Below are 18,034 nucleotides of genomic sequence, written 5' to 3'. Positions count from 1 at the left end.
TAATAATAATAATAATGGAGATGTTGCTATTCTTTTGAAACAGTGGCTAGTATCCTGTTGATAACTGTGCTAGGATTTGCTTGGAGCCTGTTTTTAATTACTGTCACTGCAGTAATCCTGGATACATTGCCACTACTAGCTTACTGTAATAAGAGAATTTTGTCTAAAATGGGCTAGTTGGACCTCTTGGGTCCATATGGCATCTGAAGATTGCCAGTGCTACCAAATCTTTTGGGAAATTAATCCCCCCCCCATCCCCAACTTTCTGGGTAAATTTAGAAAGAAGAGTAATCAACCACTGTTTAAGATAAAAATCATGATTTTTTGGTCACTATGTGAGGGTTTCCTTGCCTGAGTGCACAGGCAATTTCTAGAAGTGTGAAGAAAAGGATGTGCTATTACTCATTCTTTTATGCTACTTCTGTTGAACTGTTGCATCTGTTGGTGACAAAGACATGTCATTAATTTGCCCAGCTGCTAGTCCATTTAAGAAGTGAGAGCGGTATAGGCCTGAATAATGGTTTATTTTACTTTGGGAAGGAAGGAGCATCTTATGCATAGTGAAAGCTCCAGGGACATCAAGGAAATAGCTTTGGAAGATGATTGTTTTATTATAGTTTGTGGCATGCTGGGCCAGGTGGCTATACATCCCCTCCTTCCCATCCAAAAATACGCCTGTGGCAATGGACTTGTGGTTTACCTTGATGACCACCTGCTGCCTTTTTGTAGCTGATGTATGTGTTTTTAAATCATGAAGCAGTATTGAGGCCTGACAAAGCTTGTCTTGTAAGAAATCTCTCCTGGATGCTGTAGCTAAAATACTAAATCATCTGGTTCCATCTGTTTTCTTGCAAGATACTTACTTAGTTATCAAGGCGGGTTACAGACCACCATTTGGGACGTTCTTAGGACGTCCCAGTTTAAAAAAGACTCTGTCCGTAACAAATGGCGGCAGCCGTTCCACACGGCCGCTGCCATTTTGACGTCTTGGATGCCTAGCGTCCAGACGTGTCGCTGCGGAAGTGACGCCACGAAAGCACGCCTTGCGCTTTGCGGCGCCACTTCCGGGTCCCAGGAAGGAGCATGATTTCCGCGCTCCTTCCTCGCAGCATCCGGGAGTCCCGCAGTTCAGAAGCTGCGGCTCCCGGACGCTGCAAGCGGCGCCGGCAGCAGACCGCCGCAATTCGGCGGTCTGCAACGCGCCCAAGTTTAGGTAAGTCTTAGACACTGCCATGCACTTTGGCCAAAGAGATGTGTAGACAGCTCTTTTAAAACTGAGCCATGTCCTTCAGAACCTCTCTTCCCCCAGGTACTGTATCCCTAAACTAGGGAGGGCTAATTTGTGGTCTGCATGTTGAGGATATTACCCCAAATCTTGTGAAAGTTTAGTCATGCTTGCACAAAGTGGTGCTTAACTTAGGAGAAAAAGAAAATCTACAAAAGAGAGAAAGAGGTGTAAGAGAGACATTTGACTTTTCATGGAATTTTATTGTGGCAGTTAGTGGCTCTGAGATCAAAAGGATGGTGAATCTATTCCATATTCCAAGGGCCTCTGATCTCTAAGGTTGGTGTCACCTGGATTGGTGACACTTCTGGTGTCACTTCTGCCATTGACCTACTGTCTTACCTTACCATACAAAATCCTGAGTAATGTTTTTGGTATTAATGTTACTCATAAATCGTAATTCCTGTATATCATGGAATTAATGGCAAGAGTTGTGACAGGATCAGATAGGATCTGGTGCTCTTAGGGTATTTAGGCCCTGATAATTCTGTGTGTGTGCGTGTGCCTTTAAGTCACCTGTTGACTTATGGCAATGCAATTAATTTACCTGTCCTGAAATTGCTGTCCACTGTGCTTAGTCCAATGGGCCGAGGAAGTAGTTTTGACACACCTGTGGGTGTAAAGAAGTTGTAGCATTAGCATTTGTAGACTTGGTCTGCTTCTTCAGATTTCCTAGACCAAATCTGGTCTATGAAAGTTCATGCTACAATTTCTTTTGCACAATTAGTTTCAGTGATGCTGCAAGATCCCTTTACTACTGATATTCCAGAGTAACATGGCTATGTCTCTGAATTCTGCTGCTGTAAGTTTGCATCACTCAAACTTTTATTTACGGCACATGGCCAGTTCATACAAACAGCAAAAATTAGTAATCACAGATAGTTCAAGACACAAATCCCAATAATACAAATAATGGATGGCATCCTAATGTATTATATTCCATCAAAATACATATATGTTCATAGCTTAGGCAACTAGATCCTAAATGTTCCATTATGTAATTAAGTTGGGAAGGTTGACAATATATTTAAAATATAACTTGTATTTGTTTATAAGCATAATCCTTTATTAACCATCTCCTACACCATTGTCATTCTAGGAAGGATGATCAGTTTACCAAGGCCCCATTCAGACTGGCATCAAAAAACTGGAAGGAACTGGGCTGATTTGGATGCCCCTCCCCCAAATCTCTCTGTTAGCAAGTGCCCACTACAAAAAGAGGGGCATTTTAAATCGAATGCATTCTGTGCCTGCTGTCAAGGTGCCTGCTGTCAATCAAGCAATCGTCATGGTGACATTTTGCAGGGGCATCGGAAGTGTCCTCCCCCTCCTTTTTTTTAAAGAGCCATGCACAAAATGCCCCAAAGTGTCAATTTTTTAAAAACCTCTTTTTTGTGTGTTGTGTGTATGTGTGGGCATTTGGGTCAGATCTGCCCCGTTCTCATTTTCAATCCCATGCAAGCTAATGCATCCCCCACAATGCCTCTTACACATGAAATAATAATGATAATGATAATAATAATAATAATAATAATAATAATAATACACCACTTTGATCTTGGGAAAAGCAGTCAATAAATAAACAATTTATTATTAATAATAATAAATTCCTCACCTCAGAAATGCCAGTAAAGGATGCAATTGCCATGCATTCTTTTTTTTTCTTTCTTTTAAAAGCAATTCAGGGCTGCCTCTGAATTCAGTTGCAAAAGCATGTATCATTTTGTCTAATTGACAAGAGCAAAAAATCTAACATTGGAAATGTAAGTCTAGCCCTTTGTAACATTTGCATTTGCAACATTCCCCTTTGCTGGAAGCAAGCAGAGGAAAGGGAAAGTGTACAAGCTGCTAGCCCTGCTCTATCTATAAATCTGCCTCAAGAAAAACAAATCATGCGCATATTTGGTCAAAAATAATTCTAAAAAAATATGAAAAGGGGGGGGGGGCCTGATGTGAGCTCCGTTCGTGCCCTGCCTTTGACCTGACCTGACCTGACCCTTTTCCTCTTCAGAGGAGCTTTGCCATTGCCTTCCACTGACGCTGAGACAGCGTGACCTGTCAGCTCCAACTAAAGTAGACCCATGGAATGAATTGGGAATAAAAGGGAAATGCAGCGCAGGCATTCCTGTAGCATCCTCATACAACACTAATAATAATAATAATAATAATAATAATAATAATAATAATAATAATCCAGGAGCAAGAGGAAAGTAGAACAAGCAAGCACCCAAAAATAATGTGCATAAATTGTCAAAAGAGGCTGGTTTCCCTACATCCCCCAGCTTGGACCCACAGCCCTACTTCCCTGGGCAATCCTCCTTCCTTCCGACCCTCACCTCCCGTGGAGTGGTTCTTTCTCCACCACCACCCACCTCCCTCTGACAATAAGCAGCCTGATTTCCCTACATGCCCCAGCATAGCCCCGCAACCCAATTCCCCCTGGAAATCCTCCTCCTCCTCCTCCTCCTTCCTTCAGACCCTCCCTCAGGGATGCCCATTGATCCTTTCCCCCAGCTCCTTCATCCTCCTCCTCCTACTGCTCCGTTTTAGGATCCCCTCCATGGCTCCTTTCCTCCCACGGCCCCTTTCTCCTCCTCCTCCTCCTCCTCCTCCTCCTCCTTCTCCTTCATCACTTTCTTCACCCCCACCCCTGACAGCCTTCTGCAGCCCAAAAGTCACCCCTGATGTCCCCCTTTCCTCCTGTCACCCTTTGCATCCAGATTCCCCTTTTTTCGGCTCTTTCCTCCTCCCCCTCCCTTCTGATGATGGGAGGGAATGCTCCGACCTCTGCCCACCCCCTGACTCTAATCCCTTCCTAATTTGCCCCGATCATGATCGAGGGCAAGTTCAAATTTGGCGCAACCTGGGTCTTTTGAGAAAAGACGGATTTTAGCCCGATTCTGGATACCTCAGTGTATGGGGCATTTCCTTGTGCAAGCCCCGACATGGATTGTGATGGAATCGGATCCAATATGAACTTCACATGCAAGAATCGATTTGAAACCCGGTTTTTACTGTAGTCTGAATGGCCCCCAAGGGTGTAAAACATTTCCTGTATAATATAGATGGGATGTTAATGACTGTATCTCAGTCATCAAGTAAAACTAAAACTACTTCATGTGAAGCCAGAAAACAGACCAAATATAATACAGACAATGTATTATCCAGTCAACAAGAAAACTCATATTAGCTATGCATCACTCAAACTAACAATGTCACCTGATGTTGAACTGTACAATAGCTCCTTGGACCTCAGTATTGTCTATTATGACTGGCAGTGACTGTCTAGTGTCCAGGATAGAGAAGCCTCCTCTCCTCCATTCAAAATCTTCCTGATATTGAAAAAGCTTTTGATAACAGGGACTGAACCTGGACCTTTTTCATGGTCTTTGACCCTTCCTGTTTAAAGCCAATGGATAAAGTTAAGGGGGTATAATTTGGAGAAGTGCTAAGATTGAAGACCTCTGGATTGAAGAGTAGGCCAATATAGTAAATAATGGAGCCAAAGCATTTATGAGGGAGGCTGCCTGGGAGAGCCCAGGTAGTGTATTGGTTTCAGTGTTGGACTGTGACTCTGGAGACCAGGGTTCAGTTCCCTGCTTGGTCATGAAACCCACTGGGTGACCTTGAGCAAGTCACATTGTCTCAGCCTCTATGCTGTTTTCCACAAATAAGCCAGTTTCTCCTACAGATATTTGTGGCAAACTCTTTGGCTAGTGGGGTCACATTTATTTGTAAGGGTAATACAAGTGATAAAAGAGCCAGTGTGCCATAGTGATTTGAGTCCTGGAGACCAGGTTTCAATTTCCAGCTCACCCATGAAGCCCATTGGGTGACTTTGGGCAAGTCACATGCTCTCAGTCTCAGGAGAAAGCAGTGACAAACCTTCACTGAACAAATCTTTCCAAGAAAACCCTTAGGGTTTGCCTTAGGGTTGCCATTAGTTGGAAACACCTTGAAAGCACATAACAGCTGTGTATATAAAAGGTGCTGGAGACAAAACCAGCCATCACCACTTTGCTGACCATAGTATATTCCCTCCTTATTCCCTTCCTAACCCACAAAGAAGCATGAGGACCCCTAAAGGCCCTTCTTTTTGATCAGAGGCTCAAGTTCCAGTTGAGCCAGTGACCATATTATTATATGGGTTTGTATTTTTCAGAGGAGGAATGAGGGAAATGGTGGTGTCTGCTGAACTACATTCACTGCTATTCTCCAAATGAGGAAAGCCAGTTCCATTCATTCATTGGATGGAGGAAGCAGAAATGAGTTCACGTAACAATGAAAGCTAGCCATGGCTGTGAAGGCATGGTGGCATCATACAGCAGAGAATGCCTTCTTTAATTAAAAAAGCTACATGTTTGTGTAGCGTTGCTTGACTTTATAATCAAATATCTCTAGTGCATAGATTTCTAAAAATAAATCTCTCCAACTATTTGGCAGGTACAGTCCTGTTTGTTTGTTTGTTTATTTATTTATTTATTTTCAGAGCGGCTTAATTAATTGATTAATCCTTTGCCATCCCACTTTTCTAGCTGCTTTTAAAGTGTCCCAGTTTCTCTCGCTTCCCCCACTCCCTCCCACATTCTCAGCTTACTTCAGTTGGTGCATGCTTAATTCAAATACAAAAATAGTTTGCACTCAATTAACTCATTGCAGGGAGAGGAGGGAATGGGATCTTGCCCATCCCACGAGGTTCATGCCAAAGCAAACTGCTGCAGCCTTTTGTATTTTATATGTTTTTCCTCATTAATATCTTTGGGCATCTTGACCACACTCTGATGTTGCTTGCCTATCTGTGTCCCAGATAGGGACACATCCCAGTTCCCCTGTTTGTCTTTGAGGTGGATATCACCTATGTTACTGGACATCTTGACCACACTCTAAATGTTGCTTGACCACGTGTGTCCCAGTTTTTGTCCATGAAACATTGAAGGGTACAGAGGTAGACTCCAAGACTCCAATATATTTAGAAATTTGACCCTTAGTCCTAGAAACATGCTGTGGTTACACAGTGCTGAAATGAGGAGGAAGACACTGTGTATGTATTCAGAAGCTGTTCACACATATGAAGAATAAGCCCTGATGTGGAAAGCAAGGTCTTGCAAACACTGAGCTTTGGGTTTGCCAGTTGAGTTAATGACTATCCTTTAAAACAAAGAGAGCGTTTAAAAGTGGTTGTTTCACTCATCCTCTTGCACTCTGCCTCCCCACATCCCCCCTTTCTGTTTAATCATTCCACACTGATGGTCTAAAAAAGGTTTCAGTGTTTGGTTGCTGCACAGTTGTTTCTTTGTCGGGAGCAAGCAAACAGCTTGTCTTTCATTATCTGCGGTAGTAGCCAGAGCTGAAAAGGGTGGGTGGGAGAGGAACCCCTGTCTCTGGACAACAGTTAGTTTCTTTATAGATGAATGCTGCCTCTCACCTGGTGGGAACTCAGCTATGAGGCTAGCCTTGCAGATACAGTAAAAAGATGTTTATCTCTGCTGTGGCTCATCATCTGAAGATGTTAGGCATGGCACACAGAGCAAAAACAGTGTGCTTCAAGGAGAAAAAAAAAGCTGTAGCTAAGGACAAGATAAGTTAGGTGACTAACAAAAGGTAACAAAAGCAAGATGTTATATTCTGGTTATCAGCTTGTATATTTGGAACATTGTTTTTTTGTTTTTTTAAAAATGACACACTTCCTTTTCTGGCTAATGAGATCTATCAGTGCTTTCATTGCTAAGCACTTAAAAAGATTTGGGGTGCAGACCTCTAGGACATAAATCTGTAAAAAATTTGGCACATGCCAGTGTATAACTACATTATGTGTGTGCATGTGCATGTGCATGCATTTCTTCAAGTTGCCTGTTGACCTATGGTAAACTCATAGGTTTCATTGGGGCCCTTTCATATATCACAATTACAGCATTATGATTCTGCTTTAACTGCCATGGCTCTAACCTATGGAATATTGGCATTTGTAATGTTGGGAGGGGTATTAGAATATCCAGCCAGAGAGATCTAGTGCCTCAACAGACAGCCCTCTTTATCCATGAATTCTTTATCCACAGATCCAACCATCCATGGGTTGAAAATATTTTTAAAATACACTAATTCCAAAAAGCAAACCTAGATTTTGCCAATGTATATAAGGGGAACCATTTTATTAGGCCATTGTATTTAATGGGACTTGAGCATCCACATATTTTATTATTCACAGAGGACCTAACACTCAAACCCTATCGGATTCCAAGGGCCCTGTACTAACCCCAGGTTTCCAATTAAAGTAGAATCATAGCACCATAATTATGTAGCATGAAAGGGACCTTGGTTCCATCCTATGAAATACTGGGATTTGCAGTTTAGGGAGAAATATTTAGAACTGTCAATTAGAGAAATCTAATCCCTCAGCAAACTGGAAATTCCAGAATTCCACAGAATGCTGCCATAGCAGTTAAAGTTGAATAATAGTGCTATAATTGTGTAGTGAGACAGGAGCTCTGGTCAAGTCTGACTTGATGTAAGGCAACCCCTATATTCATAATGAAGCATCATGCACATGGGGCAATTGCAATTTAGCTTGAGGGAGGGAAGTTAATAGCAAATGACAAGAGTTTTCTAGTATTCACTGTCATGTGTTTGATATACAGAAAGGCTGGCTCTTCCGAGAAATTTGTCTAGTTATATATATATTTTAAAGGGTCAAGAATCTCTTAAACATAGAGGCTATATTAAAAGAAATTATAGCTATCATTTGTTATACAGTTATCCTTCTTGGCAGAGCCTGGCTTACTGTTTTGAAGTATTTGATTGAAGGATGTGTACATATTTATTTTTGCTCATAATCTTTTTGGCTTGGCCCATCATTATTCAAATTACATCTTCTCTTGCCAGCAGGGAAGGTTAAGATTACACCACAAAGTAATTACTAGCATCAGATATACACATGTCCCCCTCCCTGTTGCTCAATTGAAGGCTGCTGGCGCAGGAGTCTGGTAACAAGGGGGGGGAGTACAGAGATTATTTTGCTCTTGAATTTAGTTTTCTCTCTGCTTTTGTGGCTAAAACTTTGTGTAATTGCATTCCGCTGCAATAAATGTCTCCTCTCCTGGAGAAAACCCTGGACAAAGGTATTTCATCACTTTCTGTGTATTGTGTTCCTGATCAAGGGAAGTTATTGGCTAAGAAAGCGACAAACCTACTGCCTTGATATGGCTTTTCGGTGATGCATTTTAACACAAGGTCTTTCAGTGGCTGTTGGCTTTGAATAACACAAATGAACTTCCACCATCAGGGGCAATCTATCCTCATCTAATGTGCTGGGGACCTGTAGTGGTGAAGAATTCATTTCCTACTTTCAAGCATCCTGGAAGAAAAACTGTATTGTAGTTGGAAAAGATGCAAAAGAAAAAAAAAAGAAAAGAAAAGGCAAAGAGAAGTGATCAAGGGAGTGAAGTAGCTCCCTTATGAGGAAAATTTAGACAGATCTGAGCTGCTTAGCTATATATCTATTGCTTTCTATGTACAGAGAACTGTATAGCTTAGAAAAATAAGTGAGGCATGAAATGGGTGTAGACAGTTATGCATACTGTGAAGAAAGTAGATGGGTGGATAAAAATATTTCTTCCTCTCTCATAGTAATAGACCATGGGATCAATAACTGGAGCTGAAAGGTGAAAATTCAAGATATAGAAAAGGAAGCATCTCTTCGCACAACACAATTACTGTGGAACTCAGTGCTGCAAGATGCAGAACCAGCTGCCAACAGGGCTAGCTTCCAAAGGGGATTGGATGAATTCATGGGGGAACTGGACCACTGATGGCTGTTAGTCAGGATGGCTGTATAAATTGCTTTCAGTAACAGAGGTGATACACTGGGAAATTTTAGATGGAGCATGCAGTTGTACTCCTGTTTGACACATGGGCTTCCCACAGGTAACTTTGTGAACAGAATTCTGGACTAGACTGGATTCGGATAAACAGTCTTCCCCAATATGGCACTTTTCCTATATGTTGGACTGTGACCCCAGTGTCCTTTACCATTAGTCACTCTGGCTACATCTGGTGCAAGTTGTCATCCAAAACAGTTGAAGCACACCCAACTGGAGGAGTTTATAATACACTGATTTTTATATAGTTTTTGTAAAAGAAAAAATGTAGCATATGAGTCAACCAGTAATAATGTACAGTAGAATGTTGGAAGATCTCAGGAGCTATGATACTATTCATTTGTTGATGAATGCAATTAGAAAACCAGCCTGATTATCAGAGAGTACAACTGTCTTGCTTTTAAAGTGGTTTCCATTCATATACAGTATTGGGAGCAATGAGAAAGCAATAGAAATGGTGGAGTAAGGTACACGTTCTGTTAGCATATAGTCTTGTGTGGACCCCCAGCTGCTTTGTCTAATGCCTTGTTTAGTCTTGTTTGCAGCTTTTGGTAACAGCTTTCAGTAATTACCTAGTTTTCTGTCCTCAACCAATCCGCCTCCACCTGGGGGCTGTGTTTAGGTTGCAGTTTAAAGCCCCAGGATTCTCTGAGAAGTAATAGCCTGGGAGGGGAGGTAGAAAGCTTTGCTTAATGAGTTAAATGGTATCTCCCCAGGTCTCTTGTCCTTGGCTGTAATTGCTTTTGTTTTCCCTCTGCACCTTCCTTGTTTCTATGAAAATCTGTCTGTTGAAAGACTGCTGATTCCTCATACATGTGTTTGCTCACCTTCTAGCTGACCTGGAAAATGAAGACTGGTGCCTGGGTTCAGACGTTACTTCAACTACTGTAAAGACAGAACCATCCGTGGGAGAAGCACCAGGTCTTGCTCCTTCAATCAGCCTTACTGCCACCCCGACTCCCACAACTCTGGAAGAGGAAGCGCCCCCGATACAGGATAATGGCATGGTAGCATTTATTTTCATAGTCAATCATTCAATGAGCAAGTTGATGATGGTATTATATAATGGTGAACCTAAGGAAGTGCTTCGTCCTAGGACAGAGTGCTTCTCCATCTAGTCCAGGGATTGTCTACTCTGACAGTTGCTGTCCCATATGTCTTTTCCAGTCAGCTGCTTGTTGTTGTGTGCTTTAAAGTTGTTTTCAACTTACAATGATCCTAAGGCAAACCTATCATTGCAAGATTTAGTCACAAGTGGTTTGGTATGGCCGCCTTCTTAGGCTGAGACAGTATGTCTTGCCCAAGGTTATGCAGTGGGTTTCCATGGCAGAGTGGGGATTTGAATGCTGGAGTCCTAGAGTCCTAGCTCAGTGCTCAAACCACTATACTACAACAGCTCTTGTTCTCTTACTATTTTCCAATATAAGTGCCAAAAGGCCACTACATCACACTGGTTCTCAGTCACCTGCCACCTGACCCTTTTACTTGGAGATGTCAGGGATTGGAATCGGGATTTTTTTTGCATGGAAAACATGTGCTATTATCTAGCAGTAGTTCTTCCCCTTGAATAAATTCTAGATAAATGCCAGTAGTTGATGGCTTCCACAACTTTGAAGGAGTTGTCCAGCATGCTGAAACCATTTGAGGAGTAGGATTTAGCATCCTGGATAGCGCCATGAAAGTTCAGATAAAACCTCAGAGCAGATTCACTGATGTGGAAGCTACCAGTTTCCATTGACCAGAGCAATTTAATTTTCATGTTTTTGAAGGGTCAGAATTAGGCTGTTTTGCACTTAAAGCAATGTCTATGTTGTTGCTGCAAGTTATAGGGACATGTGAGAGGAAGTCCTGGCCAATCCCAGATTTCTGGGGCATTTGTCTTTACCATATGCAAATCACAATAAAATAAAAATTATTATTTCCTTCTCCTGGATCAGGGAAGAAGACTTCCAACCTGCTGGCCTAATCTGACCTGTCAGATGGTGGATGCTATTTCTCAAAGGCCCAGGTTTTAGGAAGAGTTCCTTTTTCATTGCTAGCCTTCATAGTTGGGATGGCAAGCATAGTGTGGAACAATCCCATTGTTATCTGTGCTCAGTGAAGTGATATATCAAAAGAATTCCATTTTCTGCAATGAAGAGGTGAGAGAAGTGATGATGGAAGGAGTTCACGTTGCCCTTAGCCATGACTTGTAACTCTTCAGGAAAATGTGACTTAACTCTGGAAGATAAGACATAGGAAGAAGCGTATAACAAGAAAGGACAGTAATGCTTTCAGAACATTTCCTTCTTGGTAATTCTGCTCTGTACATAGTCATGTCTGTTGGCCACTATGACCAGAGGGTGAGAAGTAGCCACTATGCAGGAGTGAAAAAACATGGGACTGCTCCCTGTCTTATGATTTCTGTATAGGTCAGGAAATGGTAGACTTATGGTCTTCCAGATACCAGTCTGCAGCTCACTTCATCGTATGATTATGCTGGAAATTTCTGATGGGAGTTTTAGTCCAACCTCTGATCCATATTTTCCACATTTATAAACGAGGTTGTGCTGCAGATGTTCCCATTATGGTCATCAACTTTATTGAGATTAACAAAGTGAAAAAGTAGAAACCAGGCAAATCCTTTTCTAATCACAAGAAATGTTTTTAAGATGGCATCTTTATAAACATTGTACGAAATGAAAATGAACCCTTTCTACCGGAACATGTGCAGCACAACAATTAAAGATAACAGAAAGATGAGATTAGTATGAATCTAATTCGTATTCAAATCTCATATCTTCATATTGATTGATTGAATTTACTATTAATACAAGGTTCATAATCAGAAACAACACAAAATACACAAGTTAATTGTTGCTTGTCACTGCAAGTACAAGCATTCTGTTCTGTATTTATCTGAAATCATAATATTTGTATTTTCATCATTGACATATTAAATAAATGGATGCCAACTTGAATAAAAGGCTTATGGCTTGGCTTTTCCTTTACCAAGCAAAATAATATGAGACAGATCTTTTAATACCATATACATATTGTGAATAATCATGATGTTTTTTTTTCCACCCTTGGGCTACTACTAGTCAGACTGCTGCAATATAAAATGCCACAAAATCTTTATATAACAAAGTGTGATTAATCCCCTTCAAAGAGGCATAATAGACACAGCTTGGGATATTTCATTATCAGCTTCTTTAGTGGAAAACTTGAATTACCAGTTCCCCCCCAAAGTGATATCTGAGCATTACTGTCACATATACCAGTGGATGCCTGAGACAAAGATCCCTCCAACATAGATCTAGTCCGGAACTAGTATATACCATTTAAGTAACAATATTAATGAGTTTTCTGTAATATGAGCTGAGAGACAGAAGAGGCTTTGAGGATAAAATTTAGGCCCAGGATTGTCTGATACTCAAAAGTCAATTTGTTGATTCCTTTATGTTAGTTGTTTTGATGTCTTCCACTTTTGCACTTATACTGAAAGAGAACAAGAAAACAAGAGCTGGCGTGGTGTAGTGGTTTGAATATTGGAGTAGAACTCTAGGAGACCAGCGTTCAAAAACACCACATTCTGCATCTACACTGGAAAGCTGTCACATATAGCAGTAGGAAATATCTTCAGCTATAGTACTACTGATGCCTTTTAAGATATCTTCCAGCGCTCTCTGACTTGTATAGATATAGGCAGTGGGGAAGAAGTTAATTTATTCTTACTGAGGGAATTCTATCCTTCAGATAAAACTTATATCCATAGAGCAGTTACAATAACTTTTGTACTCATACAGGGGAAAAAAAACTTACATTTTTTCCTAAATTAAACCTTTTTTAGAACAAGCACAGGCAAAACAGATAGCCACATATAAAAAATGACAGATCTGGATTGATTGGCTTATAATAACTCCAAGGGACTGATATCTAGGCAGTATGACCTTTTCCTTAATAAAACAACTGATGCCTAGAAGCTTGATTTCTTTTTCAACTCTTTGTCCTTCAGGCTAAACCGCTGAGTCACAAATCTCTTCCGGAGATCAAACTGGAGCCACACGAAGTGGATCAGTTCCTCAACCTTTCTTCTAAGGAAGGTTTGTCATTTATCATTAATTTCCTGACATATTATGGATAACAAATGAGTGCACTTCCATCTAAAAGGGAAATACAGTGGGATTTATAATTACCATTCAGAATCAGGAACTGGGAAAGTTGCACTTGGAAAGAAGCTGGTGTATTAGAGAAGCTAAAAATTCAGCTGTTAATTGAAGGTGATAAGGAGCAGTGCTAGCTCTAGGTTTGGGGGTTCATTGCCAAAAATGTGTCATAGCTCTATGACCTCTGTCCATTCACTAACACACTTCCTTTGGGCCCAAAGTACTCAGTTGCCCTGAGGGAGTGTGTATGGTAACTGGAGTTTTCTACTGCTGTTCTTCCTTGCCAGGGCCAGGCTATGAGTATATGGCTCTGAGTATATGGGAGCTGGAGGGAAATGAGGGCACTTCCCCCCAAACAAATTTCCCCTCATTCCCCCCATTTCTAGCACTGCATTAACTTCAGCTGATAACATTTAGAGAGAGCTTAGGCATCTGAAGAAAAGGGGCTAAGTACAAAAAGGAATGTGAATGCAGTAAATGTAAGAACTAGGTGTGAGTGATTTTCAGTGTTTCAGTCTCCGCTATGCTAGAAATTTGGGGATCAAAGGATAATTTAATCATGGGGGGAGGGGCGCACAAAATTCTTATTTGGAAGAGCAATGCCCTTTTTTCTTTACCCTCCTTCTCTGTAGCTATATTACTGGGCTAGGCCAAGATGTTTTGTTGATTCAAGTGGAAGACAATATCACCACTCCATGTATAAAAGGAATGGGGCAAATGTGGCCATAAGACTGTGAGTTCAATCCCAGGCCAGGATCCAGGGTCCACTCAGCCTTGCATCCTTCCATTGGTTGCTAAAATGAGTACCCAGCTTGTTGGGGGCAATTAGCTTGCACATTGTAAACCAGGGAGTGCTTAAGTGCACTGATAAGCAATATAGATATGTATTTGCTATTGCTATAGCTATTGCCATCAAGTCCCTTGAAGTGCCTGCACCCCCATCAACAGAGAATTCATTCGCATATTTATAAAACTTGTAAAATATAAGTGTCTCGCTAAACAACAGAGGCTCCAAAAAGGTATCACTCCCGGAGACCTCCAGAAGTGACACCTTCTGCCCTCCACAATGCCTGAAAAAATCCCAGAAGTCAGAAGGGGAGTTACGTACAGTTAACAGTTTTCGGCTGAACATTGGATGGGATGGCTTACCATGCACTTCTAAACTTTCTACAGCTGACCACACCTGATCTATAGAAACTGATTAACCAGAAATTGAATGATACCCCCATAATGCTGATGGGAAAACGTTCTCCATTTCATTTGAGGACTGCAGACTGACTTAGGAAGTTCAGGGCAAGGTGTTTGGAATCCATAGTTCTTTCCTCCAGTCAAGGGGAATGACTTGGGGCTGCTGAACTGTCTGCACCAGCTATTAACTTGGGGCAACTGCCTCATCTTACCTAGCCGTGGGGCTGTTTCCTGGTTATTTTTGTCATTGTTCACATGCATGGGTAAGGCAGATGAAGAGGAAATGGCAGCACAGCAAAAAGGCAGTGGGGAGTAAACAGTGGGTTCTTTTCAGAGGCAAAGATTAGAGCTTAGAAAAGCTGCTTTTTCAGATACCTTGAGGCACCACAACCATGGTACTGCTCTTGTTTGGATGTGTACATGTGTACCTATGCCATGGAGAAGTGATTCTTCCTCACCCAGCAGTTTCAGCTTAAAGATCCTAGCTTACATTCAGTTAAAGTTCCTTTATTATGTCAGACCCAAATAACTCTTTCTTAATATTGACTAACAAAAGCAGGATACTAAGCCATGATCAGGGCAGGATAACTGGTGTATGGCATTCTGCTCTTCTTACTGAGTTTTCCTAAGAATATAAGACTCATTGATATACAAGTTCTTCTTATTGGTCCTGTACTATCTGTAGCTGCCACCTTGACATTTTTTCTATTGATGGTAGTAGAGAACTGGATGTACTTTTAAATGCATTATTAAACTTTATCTTTCCTAGTTAGGATGATTTAAAATCAACAGAAAATTTATTGGCATGTTCATAAAACTTTAAAAATGTAAGTCTCTGCCTAAACAATAAAGTGAATTCATAAAAATGTGGTTCTCAGGGTTTCTGGGAGAGGACAGGGAAGCTACAATAATGACAATGGTTTTATTGTTTTACTTGTAGGTATGCCCTGGCTTCAATGTTATGTACATGTGATGCATATTTGGAATATTACGTGGATGTGGACCATATAGATTCATTATCGGCTTTAAAAAAAGTTAAAACTCTTTGGCTTTTCATTAGAGTTCACACACTGTAGCATGGTTCTGGTGTAACAAGCTCCCTACATCATTTCTTCCTTTCGTGTGCTTGACTTTGAGAAAGATATTCTAGTTTGATTTCCCTTGATTTCCAAACAGAGAAACTGTGTTTAGACATGCTTGAGCTTAAAGCACAGTTCTCTGGTTCAGTTGTCAGAGGAAACCCATAGTTGAACAAACCACACTATTTCCCCCCACGACCATGCTTGTGACAAAAAGTGGAAAGGGTTTGGGAGTGTCACTTTTTAAAAAACTTCCGTTTCCAGAATCCCCCAGTCAGTGGCTATGCTGGCTGAGGAATTCTGGAAGTAGTAGTCCAAAAACAAAATAATGTTTCCAAGCTCTGTGGGAGGGAGATTGTGGGCAGATGGGACTCGTTTTGTATCTAATGAACCATAGTTCATGAGAATAAGGTTGCTAACATCTGAACACTGTTTCTAATGTTTAAGACAAACTTTCTGTTTTTCCTTTTATCCCTGTTTTGTCTCTCTTGCAGTGGTGGATACCCTGCACATGCCTCCAACCCCTCCCAGCAGCCACGGCAGTGATTCAGAGGGCGGGCAGAGCCCAGCCAGGTCCCTTCCACCATCAAGTCCCACCCAGTTGCAAGCCACTGTCAAAGTGACATCACGCTCGGCTTCAGCGCTCACCAGTTCCCCTCTCTTAACAGCGCCACATGTAGGGGACAGTGGTCTCTTTTCTCTTTCTCTTCTTTCTTAATGTAGAGCTTTTGATTTTTCATGCATCTTGGGTGATAACAACAAGAACTTCCCTCAGTAGAAATATAATATAAACTATTTCCGTTCTGAAGTCTGGCTTTTTAAAGCAGATTAAATCTGGAGCTTTAATAGAAACCAGTTATGCTCAGGAATGCAAAAATCCAAGCACTGGCATCTAAAATGCCTGAGTCTGGCAACTGACACCTGAGGGTAAAACAAAATGCCCTCCCTCTTGATGCCTTGCATTTGCAAAACAATTTTGCACACCTGATGATTTGTACAGTTCAACTGATGAATATTTCCAGCTGAATGGGACTTTGCATTTTACCTTTTCTGTGCTGTTCAAAATTATCTATGCATGGAGCTGTCTTCCATGCATTTCACCCTTGCAGTTTATACCAGTTCAGGAGTTTAACACATAGTGGTGCCCATCTGTTTGCAGGATAGATGGGAAATAAAACAGGATTAGTGTTTTTGCCCAGTAGCCTTCCAGATAGTTTGGACCACAGCTCCCAGCATCTCCAGACAGCATGGGTGTTGCAGTCTGATGTAACTGGAGACTGAGAAGTACCAATACAATCAATCTGGATTTGACTGCACAAAGAGTTTAGTTCTGGAGTTAGGGCAGTTAGCAATGACAGGATCAGGAGACCTAAAAGGTAGCGCATAGAAAGTTCCTGTAAGATTCAAACAGCCAGAGGGAAGGAACAAATAAAGTGAAACAAAATAAGCAAGAAAAAGGCTTCCCATTTCCCAAATGTCCATTACAGCATTTTGGCTGTTTTTGAGAATTTGGAAAAGTTACTTTTTCTGCATCGCAACTCCCAAAATCCCCAAGCTAGTGTGGCGATTTTATTGTTGTAAATGTCAAACTTGAAGTGGCTATTTATGGGAGCTGCAATGTTTAGTTGAGTATTTGGTTAGATTAATTCATTTAAAATAGTTTGATTGACTAATAGTAGCCTGATTAGGGGCTTTAATTGCTGATTTTTTTAAAAAAAAATAATGGATGGCAAGACACATCTTAAGCGTATCCCTACCTGAGGGGGAAAAATGCCTCTTCTAAAATTATAACAATAACAATATTTATTTCTTATGCATATCTTCCTATGGAGTGAGGCAACAACACATGAGAGACATAAAACCAATTAAAACCAATACATATTACAAACAATACATATTTTAAAAGTCATAATATAAAGACTATCTGGATAGGCCTGTGAAGAGACTGGTTTTTACTACTGTTTAAATTCAGGCAGTGCGCTTATCTGACGCATTTCCTCGATAATCTGGGGATGGTTGAAGAAAATGTCCTCTGGGTAACAGTTGTCAGCCTAGTTTTGATGATAATCTACTGTATGCATGCATATCTAAAAATGTAATAAATGTCTGTTTTTTCTTTAAAACGATTGGGTTTTTTTTATTTATAAAAAAACAGATTTAATCTGTTTTCAAGATATGCTTAGTTGGATGACGGCCCTCAATAAGAATAATTTCAACTGCAGCTACATTCTTTTGGAGAACAGGCCTGCTTTCTAGCCAGAATCCTATAGTGGCTGTAGTATTACAAGGGCAGTGCTTTTCTCTTTGCACTTGTGCAGGGGGGTGGCAGCAGCAATGGGATGAGAAGAATGCCAGTATGAGTTGCCCTTTTCTTAGAGACTTGACTTTCAGTTGGGTCAGCCTGCATCATCACTGCATTTTACCTCATTCCCTTGAAGCTTATGCCACCTTTTTCTTGCT

The 18,034-nt window shown here is 41.0% G+C and overlaps 1 protein-coding gene across 1 annotated transcript in view; it reads left to right on the top strand.

The window, feature by feature from the left end:
- CREB3L2 (cAMP responsive element binding protein 3 like 2) overlaps positions 1 to 18,034 on the top strand; it is a 90,697-nt gene that overhangs the window by 51,501 nt on the left and 21,162 nt on the right. Inside the window, exons 3-5 of the mRNA XM_042467532.1 lie at positions 9,994 to 10,166; positions 13,157 to 13,244; positions 16,069 to 16,250. Coding sequence (XP_042323466.1) covers positions 9,994 to 10,166; positions 13,157 to 13,244; positions 16,069 to 16,250 — 443 coding nt within the window. The remainder of the gene's footprint in view (positions 1 to 9,993; positions 10,167 to 13,156; positions 13,245 to 16,068; positions 16,251 to 18,034) is intronic.

The sequence above is a fragment of the Sceloporus undulatus genome, chromosome 5, assembly GCF_019175285.1.
Source record: "Sceloporus undulatus isolate JIND9_A2432 ecotype Alabama chromosome 5, SceUnd_v1.1, whole genome shotgun sequence".
Classification (NCBI taxonomy): Eukaryota; Metazoa; Chordata; class Lepidosauria; order Squamata; family Phrynosomatidae; genus Sceloporus; species Sceloporus undulatus.
Note: the sequence above shows the minus strand (reverse complement) of the source record. Positions and strands in the feature narration are given on the sequence as shown.